Source organism: Gordionus sp. m RMFG-2023, chromosome 1 (assembly GCF_954871325.1).
Source record: "Gordionus sp. m RMFG-2023 chromosome 1, tfGorSpeb1-WG-v2, whole genome shotgun sequence".
Lineage (NCBI taxonomy): Eukaryota > Metazoa > Nematomorpha > Gordioida > Chordodea > Parachordodidae > Gordionus > Gordionus sp. m RMFG-2023.
Genome location: NC_088775.1, coordinates 30,773,002 through 30,792,327, shown reverse-complemented (window position 1 = coordinate 30,792,327; position 19,326 = coordinate 30,773,002). Strand labels below are relative to the sequence as shown.

At 26.8% G+C, this 19,326-nt stretch overlaps 1 protein-coding gene across 2 annotated transcripts in view; it reads right to left on the bottom strand.

The window, feature by feature from the left end:
- LOC135922977 (serine/threonine-protein kinase N2-like) overlaps nucleotides 1–18,080 on the bottom strand; it is a 34,814-nt gene extending 16,734 nt beyond the window's left edge. The window contains exons 1-10 of one of the 2 annotated variants that reach the window (XM_065457545.1): nucleotides 17,953–18,080; nucleotides 13,324–13,731; nucleotides 9,381–9,629; nucleotides 8,421–8,571; nucleotides 3,885–4,054; nucleotides 3,049–3,182; nucleotides 2,671–2,966; nucleotides 2,355–2,545; nucleotides 2,068–2,177; nucleotides 1,660–1,803 (exon numbers count right to left, since the gene is read on the bottom strand). In XM_065457545.1, coding sequence (XP_065313617.1) covers nucleotides 1,660–1,803; nucleotides 2,068–2,177; nucleotides 2,355–2,545; nucleotides 2,671–2,966; nucleotides 3,049–3,182; nucleotides 3,885–4,054; nucleotides 8,421–8,571; nucleotides 9,381–9,629; nucleotides 13,324–13,723 — 1,845 coding nt within the window. In that variant the 5' untranslated portion in view covers nucleotides 13,724–13,731; nucleotides 17,953–18,080. Of the gene's footprint in view, nucleotides 1–1,659; nucleotides 1,804–2,067; nucleotides 2,178–2,354; nucleotides 2,546–2,670; nucleotides 2,967–3,048; nucleotides 3,183–3,884; nucleotides 4,055–8,420; nucleotides 8,572–9,380; nucleotides 9,630–13,323; nucleotides 13,732–16,668; nucleotides 16,688–17,952 lie in introns of those variants that run through there. The other variant, XM_065457546.1, reaches the window with a different exon arrangement.
- Between the last annotated feature and the right edge of the window lie 1,246 nt (nucleotides 18,081–19,326).

Sequence of the window (19,326 nt, the reverse complement as noted above, 5' to 3'; positions counted from 1 at the left end):
ACTAGAACACAGGTTACTTTTTAGGGCTAACAGCTCATTTTATTGATGATAATTTTAAAATAAATAACATAATTTTGGATGTCAGTCCAATAAATGAAACACATTCAGGTGAAAATATATTTAAAGCCTTTGTTAAAATAATTAAAAATTATAATTTAGAGAATAAAAATTTTTATATAACTTTAGATAATGCCTAATAATAAAACATTTATTGATACATTTTCTTTAAAATACATTAATAAAAATAGGGCACATCCGATGCTTTGCCCATGTAATTAATTTAATATCCAAAGAAATTTTAAAAATTTTAGATCCTTCAATTCTAAAACTAAGAAACATTATTAGAATGATTTGTAATTCCCCTAAAAAATTAAATTTATTAAAAAATATATGTAGTTCCCTACACCCTCCCCTAAATTTTTTAAAACCAAAATTGGATTGTGAAATAAGGTGGAATACCAAATGATTGAAAGGGGTTTATTGTTAAAGCCTGCTATAACAAAATTAGTTAATGAAGTAATAACTAATATTAAAATTATTCAAAACAAATATCAGAGGTAAACTAAAATTTATAATTAGGTAATAATATAATACTTTGATAACATATAGAAAGAATGGGAGGATCTTATAAAAATTAAAACTATCCTATTGCCTTTATATGAAACTACAAATATGGTATGTGGGGAGAATTATCCTACTTATAATTTGGTTATACCTTATTATATTTTAATTCTTGAACATCAAAAAATGAAAAACCTGGTTTCCATAAATCCTTTAACAATAGTTTCAAATTAGCATGTTATAAATTGTTGGGCTATTATAATTTAACTGCCGATGATGCAATAATAACCACAATATTAGATATCAGGCTTAAATTAGAATATTTTAAATCAATATCTGTTGATTATGATAATGATGTATCCAAGTTAATGGACAAATTTAAAGAGATTTACAATAGATATACAGGTATTTAATTTACCCCAATTTAAATATGATTTATTTTATAAGCTCATAATTATAACTGTCAAACAAATAAGGATAAAATTCAACAAAACAGGCTAGACATTGTTTTTAAACAAAATAATATTCAACTGTATGAAATAGATTTTTATCTGAGTGAACCAAGAGCAAAGAGTGATACTGACCCGTTAATGTGGTGGAAGGCAAATGCATATCGGATCCCCATACTCTCGAAAATGGCAAGGGATTATCTATCTATACAAGGAACATCAACTTCTTGTGAAAGGCTTTTCTCAGTTGGAACTAATTTATTGTCAAAAAACCGCATGTCATATAAGAAAAACTCTTTGCCTTAAAAATTGGCTTAAATTATAAATTAAATTAATAATATACATTTTAATTTTGTTTATAACTTGATTATATATTATTTATTATCAGATTATTGATTACATATTATTATAATTTTTTCTGTTTAAAATCAAATTTGTCAATATATTTGAGTATGATTTATTTTATTTAAAAAATTAATTCGAATTATTCGAAATATTCGAATCGAATACAAATAGTAGATTTTATTATTCGTACTAATTCAAATAAACGAATCGAATATAAATAATGCACTATTCGATTCGAATTCGTTTTTGAATAGGCCTATGTGTGCATATACCTTATTTCATGAAAATTATATTTATAAAATACTTCCGCAAATAAATATCCTTGGGGTTCCAACGTTAATATAAGTCCATGAGGTTGATTATCTAAAAAGTCTTCCAGCCTTAAAAATTTTAGGGCGCACAAAGATCTCGAATCTTTCCAATAAATATCGATTTCCAATTCACGAGACTACAATATTTAACAAAACGTTTAAATAAAATAATGATTTTGTTTAAACACCAACTTCATCCATCATATCAACCTAATACATACCAACTTATTTATGACATGTTGTCGAGGTTAATCTAACAATTAAGAATTGGTAACATTATCAATTTAATGCATCTTTGAAACTTTATTGAGTAGAATTAAATCATTATTATTCCTGTTCATGCATAACAATATAATTTACATGATGGCAATATTATTAGTTATTAATATTATACAACGTACTCTATCCAGTTGCAATATAAATTTTTGATCCCATGCCTTCTGCGAGTACTGGCTCCATTTGGTTTGCCCGACAAACATGTTATCCAATTTAAGAATTCCGCTGATTTCGTCTAAATTCATTAAGGTAAATATTTAATAGAAGAATAATATGTTATAACTCGCATGTATATAATAAATGCTTTCTTTTATTATTATTAAAGATACGGATTAATAATATGACATTTAAAATATTTTATCCTAAGCGCCAGTTAATCAGCTACAAAAATTCAAGAAAGGAATGTTTTGACTTGATATCTCGTCTTTAAAGCTGTAAATTTTGCTGGATTTATGGAAAGATCTTACAATCGATTTTAGGTCAGTCGGTGTGGACGGAAATGATATCAAGGAATTATTATTATGATTGGGGATCATTGACAGCTGCTGCTCCTTCTTGTCCTTGCCGGAGATATCTTCCAACAAATCTTGACATCCTAAGAGTCTAAATTTCGTTTTAAAATAGAAGATGTATTCGTTCATACATTTTATCTATCACGCAACCCCTCCAATCAAAAAAACACAAGAGAGCCATAAGTAAAAGTATGTTGGGCAAACTTAATAACTTACCTAACTTCCAATATGCCAGTTATGGCTATGGGTTTGGGTATCGATCCAATGCTACCATTCTTGATTCCAGACGCATTAGGAAAATAATTGAGGGATGAAGTCAAGCTACCAATCCTTTTGATAGTATCCAATTCCGATTTGAGCTGGGTAATTTTATGGCCATGGTATTCGCCGGCGTTTTCGTGATCGTACATCACGGGAAGGGGTTGCTTGGAGCAAATCTCTTCAACCCTCTTTTTGAAAGCTAATTTTAGCATGTCCAATTTTTGCTGAGATTCAAAGAGCCTTAGTTGGGCCTAGTTTATTAATTTATAATATAAATATTGGGAAAGTAACCGATTAGAAAAATGCTAACGGAATATGAATGCATACACGCACTTCGTTGATGGATTTTTTATCGAGATTTTTTAGACCTTGCATAATCTTTATGGCATTTTTAGCGCCTTCTATTATAGCCAATTCAATCGTCATTCTGTATCTGATATCTTCGATCCTTAACTCCAATTCCGAAACTAAATAGACAATTTTAAATTAAAATATTTTATAGTGAATCAAAACAATGTATGAAAAATTCGGTACTAATCTATATTAAATATAACTTTACCAAAAAAAACTTTATTTAATTTGAATTCGCTCAGGTTATTAACTTACACAATTGGCGTCTTCTAACTTACTGGCTTGTTTAAAATCATATTCTACTCTTATCTTTATCAAAAGTTAAAGCAAGATGATATATTCACTATCCAGTCCCAGACTCAATAATTAAATGGTTAAATTTTTTTAATAAGCCTAAGGCTAAGACCATATTAAAGCGCTCGAGTGCATCATGTTAAAAGATAGCAAATCCAAAGACGAGCGTGACAAAATATCGTTTCTAAAAAATTGGGTATTTTGAACGTTTACAAATGATTTTATCGTCTGTCTGCTTACTAGCTGTATTAATTGTAAATGATTTCTATATTTTAAAGTAATAAAGTAAGTGTATATAAAAAATACTTAAACTAACCAGGAAAATTTATAACTATATTTATAGTTTTAATTTTTTTATGACTATTAAACGAATTTCTCATAAGCTTAGAATGCTATGATATTGTTTTAGCCTAACCCCCAAAATATATAAAAACAGCCTACCATATTTTGGTAGACAAAATATTTTTATAAACCAAAGGAAATTTAAGAAGGCATTTGTACAAATAAATACGAAAGCGTAATACATTCGTTTTCAGAATTTGAATGAGCAGAAGCATTATGATCTATATTGGTTCCAATAGCTTGAACTTTTAGAATTTGCATTCTAATATATTCGATTTTCATTTTGGCGTCACTGAGCATGAGTTGTGCTTCGGACATCATTTTACGATCTTTGGATATGGCGGGATTCATGCTATAATTCATATACAATATTTTGTAATAGAAAGGCTATATTTTTTTTTGTTCGACCTGGCTCAATCCAACTATGGACGCACCCAGGAGATCCGATAGATCCGTGCAATTATCTACTAGCTAGATATGAGGAAAAATGTTTCTGAACCTTAAAGATTTTTACCGGTTCGGTTCAAGTTTGGATAAAAATAACGGTTCAAGGTTCAGGTTTGGTTCATAAAAAATAAAAATATCGGTTCGGTTCGAACCTCTAAAACCCGATTTGAATACTTTTTAATTCAAACGTATATTCGAACTATATATAGGGAAGAATATTTTTTTTATATCATCAATAAAATAAAAAACACATATAAAACCTTCATTTTTATTAATTGCACATTATAAAATATTTAATTTATAAATGTCTAATATATATAATCTCCATTATCAAAACATGATCGTTTTCGTATCTTCCTAATGTATTTAAATTTAAGGAGATTATATAAATTAATGTTATTTTTTTGCTCTCTACGAGAGTCGAACACAAGCCTCCCGTTTCAAAGTCGTATGTTTTAAGCATGTATCAACTTAATATAATTAAATTTAAAATATTAAATATATATATATATATATTAATTAATAGCTGATATTTTTAAAATTCTGCCGTTTATTACCATACTAGCTGACGGGGTTGAAGGGTAATTATTTAGTTTGAGTGTATGGTACTAAATATACTTTATTAATAAATTTTATATAAATATTAAAATTTAGGAGAGAAAGAGGTAAAATGTTGCAATGTATACCGTGAGCTGTATTAGAAATATCAAAATTTAAATTTGTGATGGAAATCATATTGGATAAAATTTAAAATAGAGATGCTTTAAGATTTTTGAATTTTAAATATGGGTTATATTGGCCTGATCAAAAAACCAAGTCCCATGCAACTTTCATAAAATTTTGTCATTTATTTTTATTGTAATTTAATAAAAATATCTTAAATTTAATTTTATATTTAGAATAAAATTTAGATTTGTGATAGAAATCATATTGTGTAAAATATAAAATAGAAATGGTTGAAAATTTTTTAATCTTAAATATGGGTTAGACATTGGCCTGAAAATTTTTTTTGCAGATATAGCTAGGCCTGATTAAAAAACCAAGGCTCATGCAACTTTCATATTCTGATTGTATTTTTAAATGAATTATGACTTTTACATATTTTATTTCAGTCTTTCATATTCTGATTGTATTTTTAAATGAATTATGACTTTTACATATTTTATTTCAGTTCTTAACTATCAATATTATTATGGCCTTTAGCGGGCTTGAGAAAATTTTCCCAACAATATGGTTTTCAGAGATTTACCTATCTCCAGACTTGGGAAAGAATTACAAAATTATTATGGGTTGGCCAGGTTTGAGAAGAAAAAATTAAGGCCAATGTCTGGTCCATATTTAAAATTAAAAAATTTTCAAGCATATCTATTTTAATAATATGATTTCTATCACAAATTTAAATTTTAAAATATAAAATTAAATTTAAGATATTGTTATTAAATTACAATAGAAATAAATGGCAAAATTTTATGAAAGTTGCATGGGATTTGGTTTTTTGATCAGGCCTGGCTATGTTTGCAAAAAAAAATTTCAGGCCAATGTCTACCCCATATTTAAAATTAAAAAATTTCCAAGCATCTCTATTTTAAATTTTATTCAATTATTATTAAATTACAATAGAAATAAATGGCAAAATTTTGGGAAAGTTGTATGGGACGTGGTTTTTTGATCAGGCCTAGCTGTGTCTGCAAAACAAAATTTTGAGGCCAATGTCTAGCCCATATTTAAAATTCAAAAATTTTAAAGAATCTCTATTTTTAATTTTACCCAATATGATTCCTATCACAATTTAAATTTTGATATTTCTAATACCCTTAATGCTCACGGGTTACATTGCAACAATTTTACCTCTTTTTCTCCTAAATTTTAATATAAAACATATTTAGTACCATATACACAAACTAATTAATTACCCCTCCCCGTCATTCTTGACAGGTTATTAGCTAGTAACAGATAAATATCAATGATTAATTTTAATATGAACAATATTTAACTTTATTTACTTAAATTTTTTTTTATAAGCTGCACAATTAATATATTTTCAAGATTCGTCTCACTCAAATTACATCAATAAGGAGATAATATAAATTTAATTGTTGAAAAACATCTTTCCACACTAAGTTGGGTAGCCAGCACTGCCAGTATAAAATCAGACAATTTACATAATTCTAGGTATCGATTACTCTGATTTCTCCACAATCTAAAATATTCATATTTTTATTTAAACTAGGTTCTTTAGAAAAATTAACTAAAATATTTCTAATATTCTCCGATTTTTATAACAGATTCTGTTTGTTACCATCTTTTCTAAGACTACTAAATCCTCTTCAAGTGAAGATACATTAACCGGCGTTGATTCATCTTCACTAGGATCTTCCACTCTTATAAAAAGTTTAATTCCATGTTAAACCATATTTTAATAATACGCTCAGCCTTGATTTTTTCTTCTTCAGTCAGAAGCACTTGACATCTATATAATAAAAATTAAAAATATCATTAAAAACATCTTATTATTTTTTATGAATAGATAGAAAAATATATAAAGTAAATTACAATTTTTAATTAAAGTAAATAAAATTATTAATTAAATTTATATAAGATATAATATAATATTTTTAAAACATACCTTAAATCTAGATATAGGCATGATAAAAAGGCATTGTTGTTTAAAGTTGTTTCTCTAAAATACATAGCATATATTATTGAACCAGCAAAGGGTGAAGTAATAGAAATTTCTAATTTAGCTTTTAGCCATATGCCATAAAAATCCCCTAAAGTTAGCTGCTCAAGTTGTAATTCTTGATAGCTACTTTAATTGGTTTTGGGATATTTATCAACCCTATAATTGCTTCCCAAAGCTGTAAAATAAAGTTCACTGTATGATGCTGATAATTCCTCACACATTATCTTTTAATTCTTACAATCTCTCTAGTATGTCATATAGGTTGATAACCATCTGTGACAATCCAATATAGGTCTTTTTAAGTTTAATTTTTTTAGTATGATTGATATCGATTTTGTCCTTAGCTTCTTGCAGGCAGTACGAGCTTTAATAATAATATTAGAAACTGAGCAATTTTTTAATTCATGATCTACCACATGAGAAGCACATCTTATATTTATAATATTATATTAAGAATCATCAAGATTGATTATTAATTCATCATTTACATTTGTTAAATTAGTAGAAACATATTTCAAATTATTTATATTTTGTATTTGCTCTTCTTCATCATTTTCAGGCATTTGATTGTCATAATCACTATCCTCTATAAAAAATTTTACCATCTTAATAAGATTTGCCCCATTGTCAGTTGTAATAGTTTATATTTGTGATGTTTTGATTTCATAATAATTTAATAGTTTTATTAAAAAGAGTTTTAAATTTTCGGGCCGTTCAAAAATTTCTTTCATTGCTAGTGTTCCCAGAACAATTTTTACTTTTTAAATATACTGAAGATTAATCCCAATAATGGACGTGTCTAGACGAGTTACAGTAAATTTTTAGAGATAATAACTTACCATTTATATCTTTGATTATATTGCCGAATACTTAAGGCTAATTCTGCAACATTAGATCGAATATTTTGAGAATTAATTTTAATATTATCCATGCCTTCTAATATAGGATCAAGAATTTTTTTTAAACCGTCATCATCGATTAATTTGAATGGTCTACCATTAAAAGTGGCCAACTCAGTACAAGCATCGATTAGTATTTTTTATTTAGTTTTACTGATATTGTTTGTTTTTTTCTACCGTCTTTATTAGGCTTTTGTCTCCAAAATGGCCTTTCATATTTATTTGACAATCAGTAATATTATGATGCGTCATTTATAATACTATATATAAATAATTTATTTATTGGATTTAATTTTTCTCTATGCATTATCATTTATAAGCTCAAAATATTTAAAAAATGTTGTAAAATGACAATATACTAAAGTTAATAAAAATTATGACTGATATTTATCAATCAAATGTGATTGATAATAATCTTTAAAACAATTCGAATATAATTAAAATTTTTGCAATATACTAGTAATATAATAACTTCCACATTATTTTATAAGCATAAAATCATGAGGCTCGAATCGGTTCAGAAGCATTTTAGCGGTTCGGTTCAGGTTCGGCTAAAAAATATTTTAGCGGTTTAGGTTCGATAAAATATACCGGCTTTAATGGTTTAATGGTTCAGGTTCGGTTTGGATCCCTGTCTGTAGTATAAAATAGTGTAACTTTTTAGGATTATTCTATGTGATGATCAGTACCTTATCGTCTGTAACAAATTTTCAGCTCCTTGCTTAACCTTTTGTTCAATGATTAATTGTTTTTGCAGAGAGGCCAATCTTTCGCTCACAAGATGGTTGTCGCCAGGATGCGCCTCCATTGTTGTATCTATCTTTATTTTAGTTGCCCAATCTAAAGGTGAGGTTAAGATTAAATTCATAATAATTATATCATAATGTATAATAATACTAAATTATAAAAATTCAAAACTTTTTTATGTGAATTTATTGTTTTAACTTATTAAAAAATACTGTTTTTTAAATTTCTAGACTTCAAAAAAAAAGAAAGATAAAGCGTTAGTCACATATTCAATGGTAAAAGTTATTTTTAAAAAAATTCTTTATAAATACAGTTTAATACCTAACACGCTTTTATCTTTTTATCATCATTCCTACTTCATTTTTTTATAGGCAAACTAAAAACTAAATTACAAAATTTAACTAATTATCTTTTTATAACAACATTTCTTTTTCCTCCTTTTATTAGGCCGACTACCATAATTTATTACCAATCACGACATTCTAAATCTAATCAAGTAACAATTATTACGTTTGATAATTTAAAAAATAACGTATCAGTTGTTTGTTAAATTAATCAAATGTTTTCGCCTAATTCTGGTTTCGTTTAAACTCTTTGATCAATGATATGAGTGCTGTTATGTTTATGTGTCTTGACATAAATTTTTTCTAAAATTTATTTTATCTGCCACTATTGCAAAAACTCAGTGCAAGCGTAAAGCGATACAATCCTTATCAATTACAAAAAAGAGTTTGACATCGTTATCAATCGCACTTGAAAGAATTGGGAATCTTAATTATACTTACAAGGAATATATTTTATAAAATAATGATTTCCCCCATGCTTAGTTTTGATTTATTTGATGGTCATCCATACTTCTAGATAAAAAATAAAATTATAATTTCGATTTGATCGATGGTTACCATTATTGTCGTCTCTTTCTCGTAGAGCGAAATCAGGAGTTTTTTGGGTGAATCTTTTTGGGGTGGGTATGTTGTGAGAATCGTTTTCGGCGTCCAAGACGTAAGAATTAATATCACATTTTGGGTCGGACGCTGATTTGCGCACAGCGGGTATTAACCTGCTTACATCTTTCGAGTCGATAGTAGGAATGGAAGTGCTCTTTTTCCCAGGTGTTACATTTACTTTTGACGCTAATTCGCCAATACGAACTTTTAAATATACAAAAATTGTTTATTTTATATATAAAAAATAACTAGATTTTATCTAATTATCTAAGATAGTATAATTAAGGTGTAGACATTAATAATCATTAAATCTATTAGTATTTCAATATATTTATAAAGTAAACAAAATATATACTATTAAATTATTTTTTTCTTAGTTTTACTAAAAAATTAAAATCTGTTATGAAAGGATAAAAAAATTACAATTTTGGAAGGGAAGAAATAATAATCAGAGGCAATTATAAAACAAACATAATTTGCTTAAGGATGGTATATATATATCCTTAGTCACAAATAGAAGCCCTCACGAGGTAATTTGACGACCGTCTCTAAAGAAATTATTCGCCAAGTCCCCATACTTTGTTAGTCGAGCAAATTATTGGTATGAAAATATAATTTTATAAGTCAGCGATAACAATTATTAAATTCTGGACCCTGTTCATTGCATCTTTATTGATATTGGATGGGTAATTAGTGTCTAGACATGATAAATCACATATTAAAAATTTCCCTTGAAACCACGGAATTAGGATAATTTCATCGGGAAGCTTACTGGCGGGAAAGTTTATAGGGTTCTAATTAGGTGGAAAAGATCGCTGATTTCAGTGCGAGAGATATAACTTGATTGCATTTCGCCTGTCGGGTTGGCCGACCAGGATTACTATTACATTAGGGATGCAACGCCATACTGTCATCATCTGTACGGCATTTTCTACACCTATAAGCATCCATAAACATATGAGGTTATAACAATCAGCGAAAAAACCAAAAGTCCGATTCTTATTATCACCCAGGAAATATTCAGATTAATCGGATCTTTTCATAAGGATGTGGTATCTGTTTTCAAAGGCATTTATCATGAACAATCAAACCTATCGATTGGATAAATTTCCCAGTTAACAAGATTATAAATGCAGCCAACTCCGTTTATCACCTTATTTTGAGCCTTTCACCTATAAATAGATCCTGATTCGATGAACTTATCAAGGATCGCGGATAAGAATTTTTAGAAGTTACTTCATCTCAAAATCAACTTAAATTGAATAACCACGAACATGCTCTGTGACAAGCTCAACATTCCATTCTCATTACCATATAGATATAGCAAATTTCATACCGATTATGACAGTTTGGCCGAAATGCAATCAAGTCATATTTCTCGCACTTAGATCAGCTGGCTTTCCTACCTCCTTGGAACCCTCTAATCTCTTTCCCGGTAGTAGACGTCTAGATGGAATCCCGCGAATTCCATGGTCATTAGTAGTGATGCAAAATCGCTCCATTTGACCGATTTTAAAAACAGCTTATTCAATATTTTAGCTAAATAAATTTTGCCTAAGCCTCGAGATTTCATTAATAGACGTCCGAACCATTAGCATCTATGAGCAAAATCTTCAGGCTAGCTAGCCGTTTTTAAAAATCGGCTCAAATGGAACGATTTTACATCTCTAGTCACAAGGCAAATTTTTAATATGGGATTTTTCATTTCTGAACATAAACCCCCAGTCCAAATTTTTAATATGGGATTTTTCATGTCTGAACATAAACCCCCAGTTCAAATTTTTAATATGGGATTTTTCTTTGAACATAAACCCCCAGTCCAACATTAACAAAGACGATATGAACAAGGTGTAAAATTGTTAAATACACCGGTTCTCGTTTTAAATCGTTAAAACCAAAATCTCTAAAAATTGGGAATCTCGCTAATATCTCCTATAAAATTTTAAAGTAAATTTGAAATTAATACTAATCGATGCTAGGAAAGTAAACAATTGTTTGAGTTTTAAAAAAAGACGCTAAAAATGGAGGAAATAATTTTAAATTTACCTTAAAATTTTTCTAGGAGATAAAACAAGATTATCAATTTATAGGGATTTTTGTTCGAGATTTAGAACCTATCCCAATTCACAGGCTAATTCATCGAATTATATTTTCGTCAATAATCTTCTCTACTCTAACAACGTGTGAGAATTTGGCGAAAAATTTCTTTAAGATATCGGTTTTCAAATCAGGAAAAAATCGGGGGGTGGGCTCATAAGGCCTCTATTTAAGATTCAGAGGTTAGCAATAGCTTCCTTAAGGCAAATTATGCTTATTTTATTAATTCAATAGCCCCTGATAATGTATTCCTCTTCAAAAAAAAATATTAATAATATTATTATAAATTCGTAAGAACACAAAAAATATTTAGTCTTTTACATTTGGGTTGGTAAGAATGTTATTATATTGCGTGATAATATGGCTAAATACTCTCCATTCGACCAAATTGTTGTCATTCATTCATAAAGTATTTACCATATATAGTCACTACGCCCCCCCCCATGGTAGATTAATTAAAATGTTTAAAGTTTATCCAATCCACAAAAAATATCAATATAAATGTGACCTATATTTTGATGAAGAAAAAAAAACAATCTTGAAAATTTACAAAAAAAACATTTACAGCCGAAATTTGATGTTTTTTGAAACAATTTTCTTTTCATTAAAAATTCGATATCAAAAGCAAAATTGTCGTTAATCTCTTATCGATCGGCATGTATCGCTAACATCAAAATTAAATATGATAGTTTTGTAAAAAAAAAAAATCAACAATTGTTAAGATTATTTTTATAGTGGCCTTGTAACTTTTAGCTTAGATTCTAAATAATTATAAGTAAATATGTCGTATTGGGATCAATGATGAATATATATACTAATAAATTTGTGATTCATACATTAAATGCATTTTAAAGTGCCAATATATAAGAGCCAAGGGTAGCAGTTTGAATAGCGGAAGGGCAGGCCAAAAACCATAGGACGCACTGCATTAATATTACCAGATTCGTTACTTTTAAAATGGGATTTGCGAATAAACATTTTTAAATAAAAATTAGGCCTGTGCTATGAGCAATTTATTATAGCAAAATATAAATAATTTGTAATAATAATAAATAACTGAATTGGAAAATTATAACCAAAATTTATGGAGTAATTACACCTTTTTTAAATTACAACTCACTTAAAACGGCTAAAAAACAAATTAGGAGATTTTCTGTTTGGGTAGCCCTTAAATTTTTAGAAAATTACGACCCTGACGCCAGCCCTGGTTAGGCCTATTTTTTAAAATTCTTTTAACGAACGAAAACTTTCTCTAATTCTCTTACTTTCGAGTTTGACACAATTGCGAAGTTAAGTTTTTTTTATATAAGGTCAATTTTCTTTTTAGTTTAGGGTGTCGCGACAAGACTCACTCTCCTGATGATGCGAATGTAATATGAGCGCCTTCCTTAATCTGTCTTATTATTATTTTTAATCTATTTTATTATCATTGATCCCCTATTTTTCATATAATATTAATGCCTTATAGCTAGCTGGTAATTTTCCCATAAATTATAAATAATTATTTTTTATTATTATATTTCATAATATCCTTTTATAACTTATCGGAAGCTTTCATATTTAAGGCTAATGAAATATAGTTATATATTATATTGTTACGTAAATGTATGTATTAGATAAAATTAGGATCGCATCGATATTTTTTTTTCAAAATATAATAAAAAATGGTGGAATGAATATTAAGATCAAAAGCTATAAAAATGCCAACCATCCTATCGTCCTTAAAATAAAATTATCGGTAAAAATTAGTAGAATGGCGATCTTTGTCTATAAACTAACGCGTATAAATAATTTAATAAACCCGTATTTCGTGTTTCGGCCTTGTTGACGACGGGGGTGGAATAACTACTAACGGATAATGACTCATCGATGTTCGAGGATGGAACGCTCCCCACCATGACTAAGTGGGCTTCTAGTTCGACCAATTGAGCGCGAAGCTCTTCCAAACGCGCGTTGGCCTTCTTGACGATCGATTTGACGTTGGCCAAATTGGTCCTATCTGTGGTAACCAGTTTAAGCTTCGAGGCGCCGTCCTTGATTTTCAGTTCCTTGCGAATCTCGTTTTTCAGCTTGATCTTGATCTCCTCCAGTTTGGCCTGGAGGTCCCTGTCAATCAAGGATGAGGAGTATGTTTGGAGGAGAGTATAAATGTTTTGGTTGTTTAGATTATTCATGTTCGATTTCTTAACTTTCACAAACATAACCTAAACTGTAATTTATTTATTTTATAAAATTATTGATTTGAAATAATTTCGATTCAGATTAGTTTTAGACTTAAACACGTGATTATTAGTTTTGACCATTTTCATTATAATTTCTTTTGTATATACATATAATTAATTCGATCTTTGGTAAGACCAATATTTAAAAAATTAATTACATTTTGAATCTAATCTGTTATCTTATCATCTATTCATAAAAAGATGTTAATTTCGAATTCAAAACTTATATGATAACGCAGTATTACATAGATATTAGATACTATAAAGTTATTGATAAAATTTCGATGTTGGACTGTGACTTTTTTTGGTTGGTTGACTTTTTTTTTACTAAGAAACAGTTTTTTAAAATAGAGCTTATTGCATCAATTTTTATACCGAATTGGGATTTTGTTAAACCCGATTATATTTTCTTTTGTTAAAAGAAGGTGATAAAATAATTGGCTACTCGTTCCAAGCCAAAGGGCTTAATTTAAATTTAAAAAATATGATTCAATCAAAATTTTTATATAAATATATAATATAATAAAATATGATTAGCCTTATCCCTTAAAAATGAAATTAATATAACCAAAAACCCTTTTTAAACCTAAATATTTTCATGTATCAGAAATAACTTTATATTTAGTACCAGCAACTGCTCCTCAGCACAAGTTCGGGAAAAGATCCCAAACTAATGTCCAGTCCGGTCCCTGTTTTATAGCCCAGGTTTCAAACTCCGATTTCTATTCATTCGTTGTAATCTAATTTCCCAAACTAAAAAAGTGGAGATTAAAAAGCCATTTTTTTCTTAATAAAAAGTCCATTTTGAGTGGGGGAAAGGCAATTATTTGTTGAGAATAATCTTATGTTTTATATACTGTATTAGAGATCGAGATTCATTTCAAAATCAAAATGTCATGAGTCTTAAATTTAATTTATCTAAAAAAAAAATTCAATATGACTTGAAATCAATATATGAAAACTAATTTATTTTTTTTATTGAATATAGGTTTTTTTACTTATTTTTTAAATTATAGCTGTGTCCGACCTTAGCCTAAGATAACTTATGAGAAGCTCTGCATCGATAACTAGAATAGGATTTTAAGCAGGGCCCTTTTTAAATTCAATGTTTGAGTACGACAAATTTTAATAAATTAAGCCCGCCAGCCTTAGAGAACGTGTTTAGAGTTTAGGTAGAATCGGAGGTCTGAGTAGAATTAAATTATAAAAGGCTAGTTATAAGTTATTTTTTATATTAGGAAAGTTAATTTGCGGTGTCAAAATAAAATGAAATAAATGGGGAAGGAGGAGTGTGCCATCTAAATAAAAATATAGGGAATTTCATGTCAACTAATAGTTTTATATTTATTTTATATAATTCTAATCAACTTATGAAACGTCATCATCTATCTTCATATAAATTGATCGATTCAACTATTCCTAAAGATTATAATTAAAAAATATGTATTCCGCTGTTATAAATAAATGAGAGTGATTCAGCCCTTTCGGTAATAAATTAAAATCGATTTAATCACGGCCATATAATTAAATCAACTAAAGATTCAACCAGACTCCCCACCCCTTCGTTTAAAAAATATAACAATTACCAACTCGGTTTACTTCCTGAGGATATAGCCACCTTTAAAAACTCAAAAATTATACACTCCATTTAATTTTAATTCTCAAAAAATAATTTCGCCAAAACCAATTTTATTATATAGCCTTTGATATGACAAAAGATTTATAAAGTGAAGATCAGCTTTACTAAAAATTGGAATTTATGATAAATAAAAAATTTTCTTTTCTTTTTTATTGAGACTAAGATGCCTTATATTTGTACAAAATCACAGGTTGGGATGAGCACTGATGTCCAGTGGTATGGATAATATCCTACATAAATATAATTTATATTAAAAATATACAGTAATTTTTTTACAAATTATTTATACTACATAAAATAGACGGGTAAATTTTTATTACAATGATTGAGTAAAATTTGACTCTCATTTTTTGTACCATGGGGATAAAAAGCATGATCTGAAAAAATTATGGGGTTCTACATATTGAACATTCATTCAAAATTGAATTTTCGTTCCAATAAACTACCAATATATCACTGGTCTCTTCAAATTTCTAATAATATTATCCCTTTCCTTTTTTACTGCAATTAATTGTTTCTAGGGAATTCAAAAATTTTCTCTTATAATCTAAATTTAGATGATATAAAAGCTTACAGAAAGATTAGGAAAGGAAGTTATATCTTACCTTTCATCAATATAGTAGAGCCTTCTCAGAAAAGTCTGAAGAGAAATTTATTAGTAATAGATTTCCATAATAATATTCTAATATTATCGAAAAATTGTATATATGACCTAAATATGATTATAAAAATTTTAATAATTTGTAAATTATTTTTTTATTTATCGAATTTTCATGGATAATGATAATAGTAAATTTTCTTGAAGAAAAATTTACCGAATAAAAAGAAAAATTTTATATATAAATATTTTAGACAGAAAAATATTACCAAGCCTAGAGATTTCACTAATAGATAAGACCTGTTTGCCATCTTTGAAGAATAGGCTTGCGTTATATTTTGCTGGATAAAATATTGAGTTAGCCATTTTGAGAAATCGGCTCAAATCTAGTGGTTTTAAACAACACTACTACAATTTGGTCGGCAGCTATAATAGTACATAAAATTATTTAATCATAAATTCGAGAGCAAGCGAAATGATTTTTAAAAAATACTCTGACAAATGGGGGGTAGTTTAGAACATGTAGAATTTTAAACGTTCAAAATTCAAGAAATAGAATATTTTCGAAAATTTTATAGAATATTAACTATAGGTATATATCTTTAAATTATTTCAGCTCCAAAAAATAATATGTAACATTTTAAATAAGTAATAAATTATTATAAAGAGGTATTTATAATTTTAAACCTTGTTATTTTTCAAAATATATTGTATAATTTCTTTTTTTTAAATTGATAAACTTTGATTTGAATTTTTTCTTAAAAATTAACATCTGCTAATTATTTTTTAATTATTTTGAGAAAATATTTTTGGAATAAATAATTGAATTGGCATTAAGTTGAGTTTTAATATGACTAAAATATTAAACAATATTATAAAATATATAATATAAAGCATGGTCATTTAATAGTTTAACCTCAGTTGAAATGATTTTTTAAAATAAAATTTCATCATAGTTTTGATTGTTAAATAAAAAAATTTTTAGATAATTTTACATATTGCTATTTGACAATGAAGACTAACCAAATTAGTGTAGGTTCTCAACCATAAAATTTATTTCATCATTTTATAATACTGAAAAGAATCTTAAAATAATTATTTACTGTTTATTTGTTATAATTTAATAGGTATTTTCTTGATAAAGTTTTTAAAAGGTAGTTCTTACTTCTAATAGTTGCGAAAGGTTAGAACCAGTTTTTAAAATAGCTGATACTTCTTTGAAGGGTGGGGGGTCATGAAAATCTTTAAAATTAAAGGGGGAAGGAGGAGGTATGGTTTGACAAATTTTTATTTCCCTTTTTTGCTAATTTTGATTTGATTAGGAGTGGTGCTGAGGGGAGGGAGTAGAAATTAGATATGGAATATTAGTCATTGGCTTAAATGCTTAAACCCAGTAATATACATATTTTTTTTACTAATTCAATTTCATATTTGCTAATCTTAGTAATTAAATTAAATAACTATATTATATCTTGTTTCAAATTTAATTTGTGAAAAAAATTTTCATCTTTAATTTTTATTAGTAATGTGTTGAAAATCAAATGTAAAAAAAATCATTAAATATAAAACTTAATTTGATTCAATTGTACAACTTAATGAATATTTAAATTTTAACTAAAAAAATTAATTCATTTTAATATCAATATTTGAATAAATAAATTAGAAAGAAAATATTTTAGGATAAATTTATTGATTTTAATAATAAAAACTTTTTTATATTTAAAAATAATTTAAATATAATCATATTTATCTATTGATTGGTTATTAAAAATAATTCATTGTATTTTAAAAAATAAGGTAAAGCAGAAAATCAATGATAAAATTTGTACAAGTCATATATAATGCCTTATTATAGTTGAAATGTTAAAATTTGGCTATAGATTTACCAAGAATTTATATTTTTAATCATTAAATATAACATAAAATCATGCATCCCAAGAGTCATTGATTTTGTAAAAAATTTATTAATACCTCAAGGTCGTGAATAATATTCGATTTACTGTAAATTTACATTATAAGTTGCAGTAATTTCCAAAATTTATAAATTTTTGATCATGGTTGGGATTAGGAGTATGGCATTTATCCGATTTGAATAAAATCTGATTTATATAGATTATATTGTAATTGCATTTTTTTTATAATATAATGTTAATAAACTAAAATATTTTAAATTACTATATATTTAATAAATTTTTATTTTTTATCTATTTTTTTAAAAAAATATATCTCTTTTAAAATATATTTCCCTTATAATGGGTTTATATTATATATAGTTAATTGCATTTATGTATGATTATTTATCGAGTATACTTAATTATAAAACTTATGAATTTTTTTTAAATGATATATCATTAACAAGTAATAAAATTTTAGACAATGTTTTACTTATGATATAGATTAAGGCTCATGTAAAAATCAAAATAGAGGCCAAAATGGGTAAACAACTCATATTGCATCTAAAAGTTATTTATATCTTGTATTTTTAAAAAATATTTTTATACCTTAAAAAAAATTATATATGAAAAATAAAATTATCGTATTTGAATGCAATCAATATATGGACGACGATATGGATTAAAATTTATATACGAAGAAGTGAGTTAATTATGAAAAAAAATTTTAGAACTAATGATTAATTACTAACTTATAAAAAATTTTAACAGATTTTATCTATAAAACAAGATAGAAGCCATAATTCAATCTTTATTATATATAAAAAACATTAATCATTATAACGTCAAACTTTTGCAAAAGTTAATCATATTGTTTTTAAAAAAAATCCAGTAAAAAATTAATGTTACAATTTTTTCTTCTTTTTTTAAAATCCATCAGTATTTTTTAAATTCTTGATTGACATTTTATACAAAAACATTTTCATAATTAAACAAATCAAATATTAATATAAAACTAGGACACGAAAAAATATAAAAACTTTGTATTCCCTACTCCCCTTCTCCCAGAAAAACAAGAAATTACAGAACATAAACTTTTGGGATAACTCTCGATTATAAATTTTTTTAACAACACGTCTTTTCAAATTTGTTTTTTTAATTTTTCAATGATAGAAATTAAGTATCTACTAATTAAACCGAATATTCATAATATCTGGTGATATGAAATAAATCAATTATGTCCAAAACTGTAGTAGGGAGGAGGGGATGCAGGGTCCTACCAATTTTAAAATACTTTGAGCCTCCTCTAAGAAAATCTAAAAATTTTAAATTTTTGTATTTTAGTATATTATTATAAATAATTTTTATAATGCTGCAAATATTATAAAATTAATATAATATATATTCTATAAGCCAATCTAACAAAAATCAAAGATTTTTGGATAAAATGGGT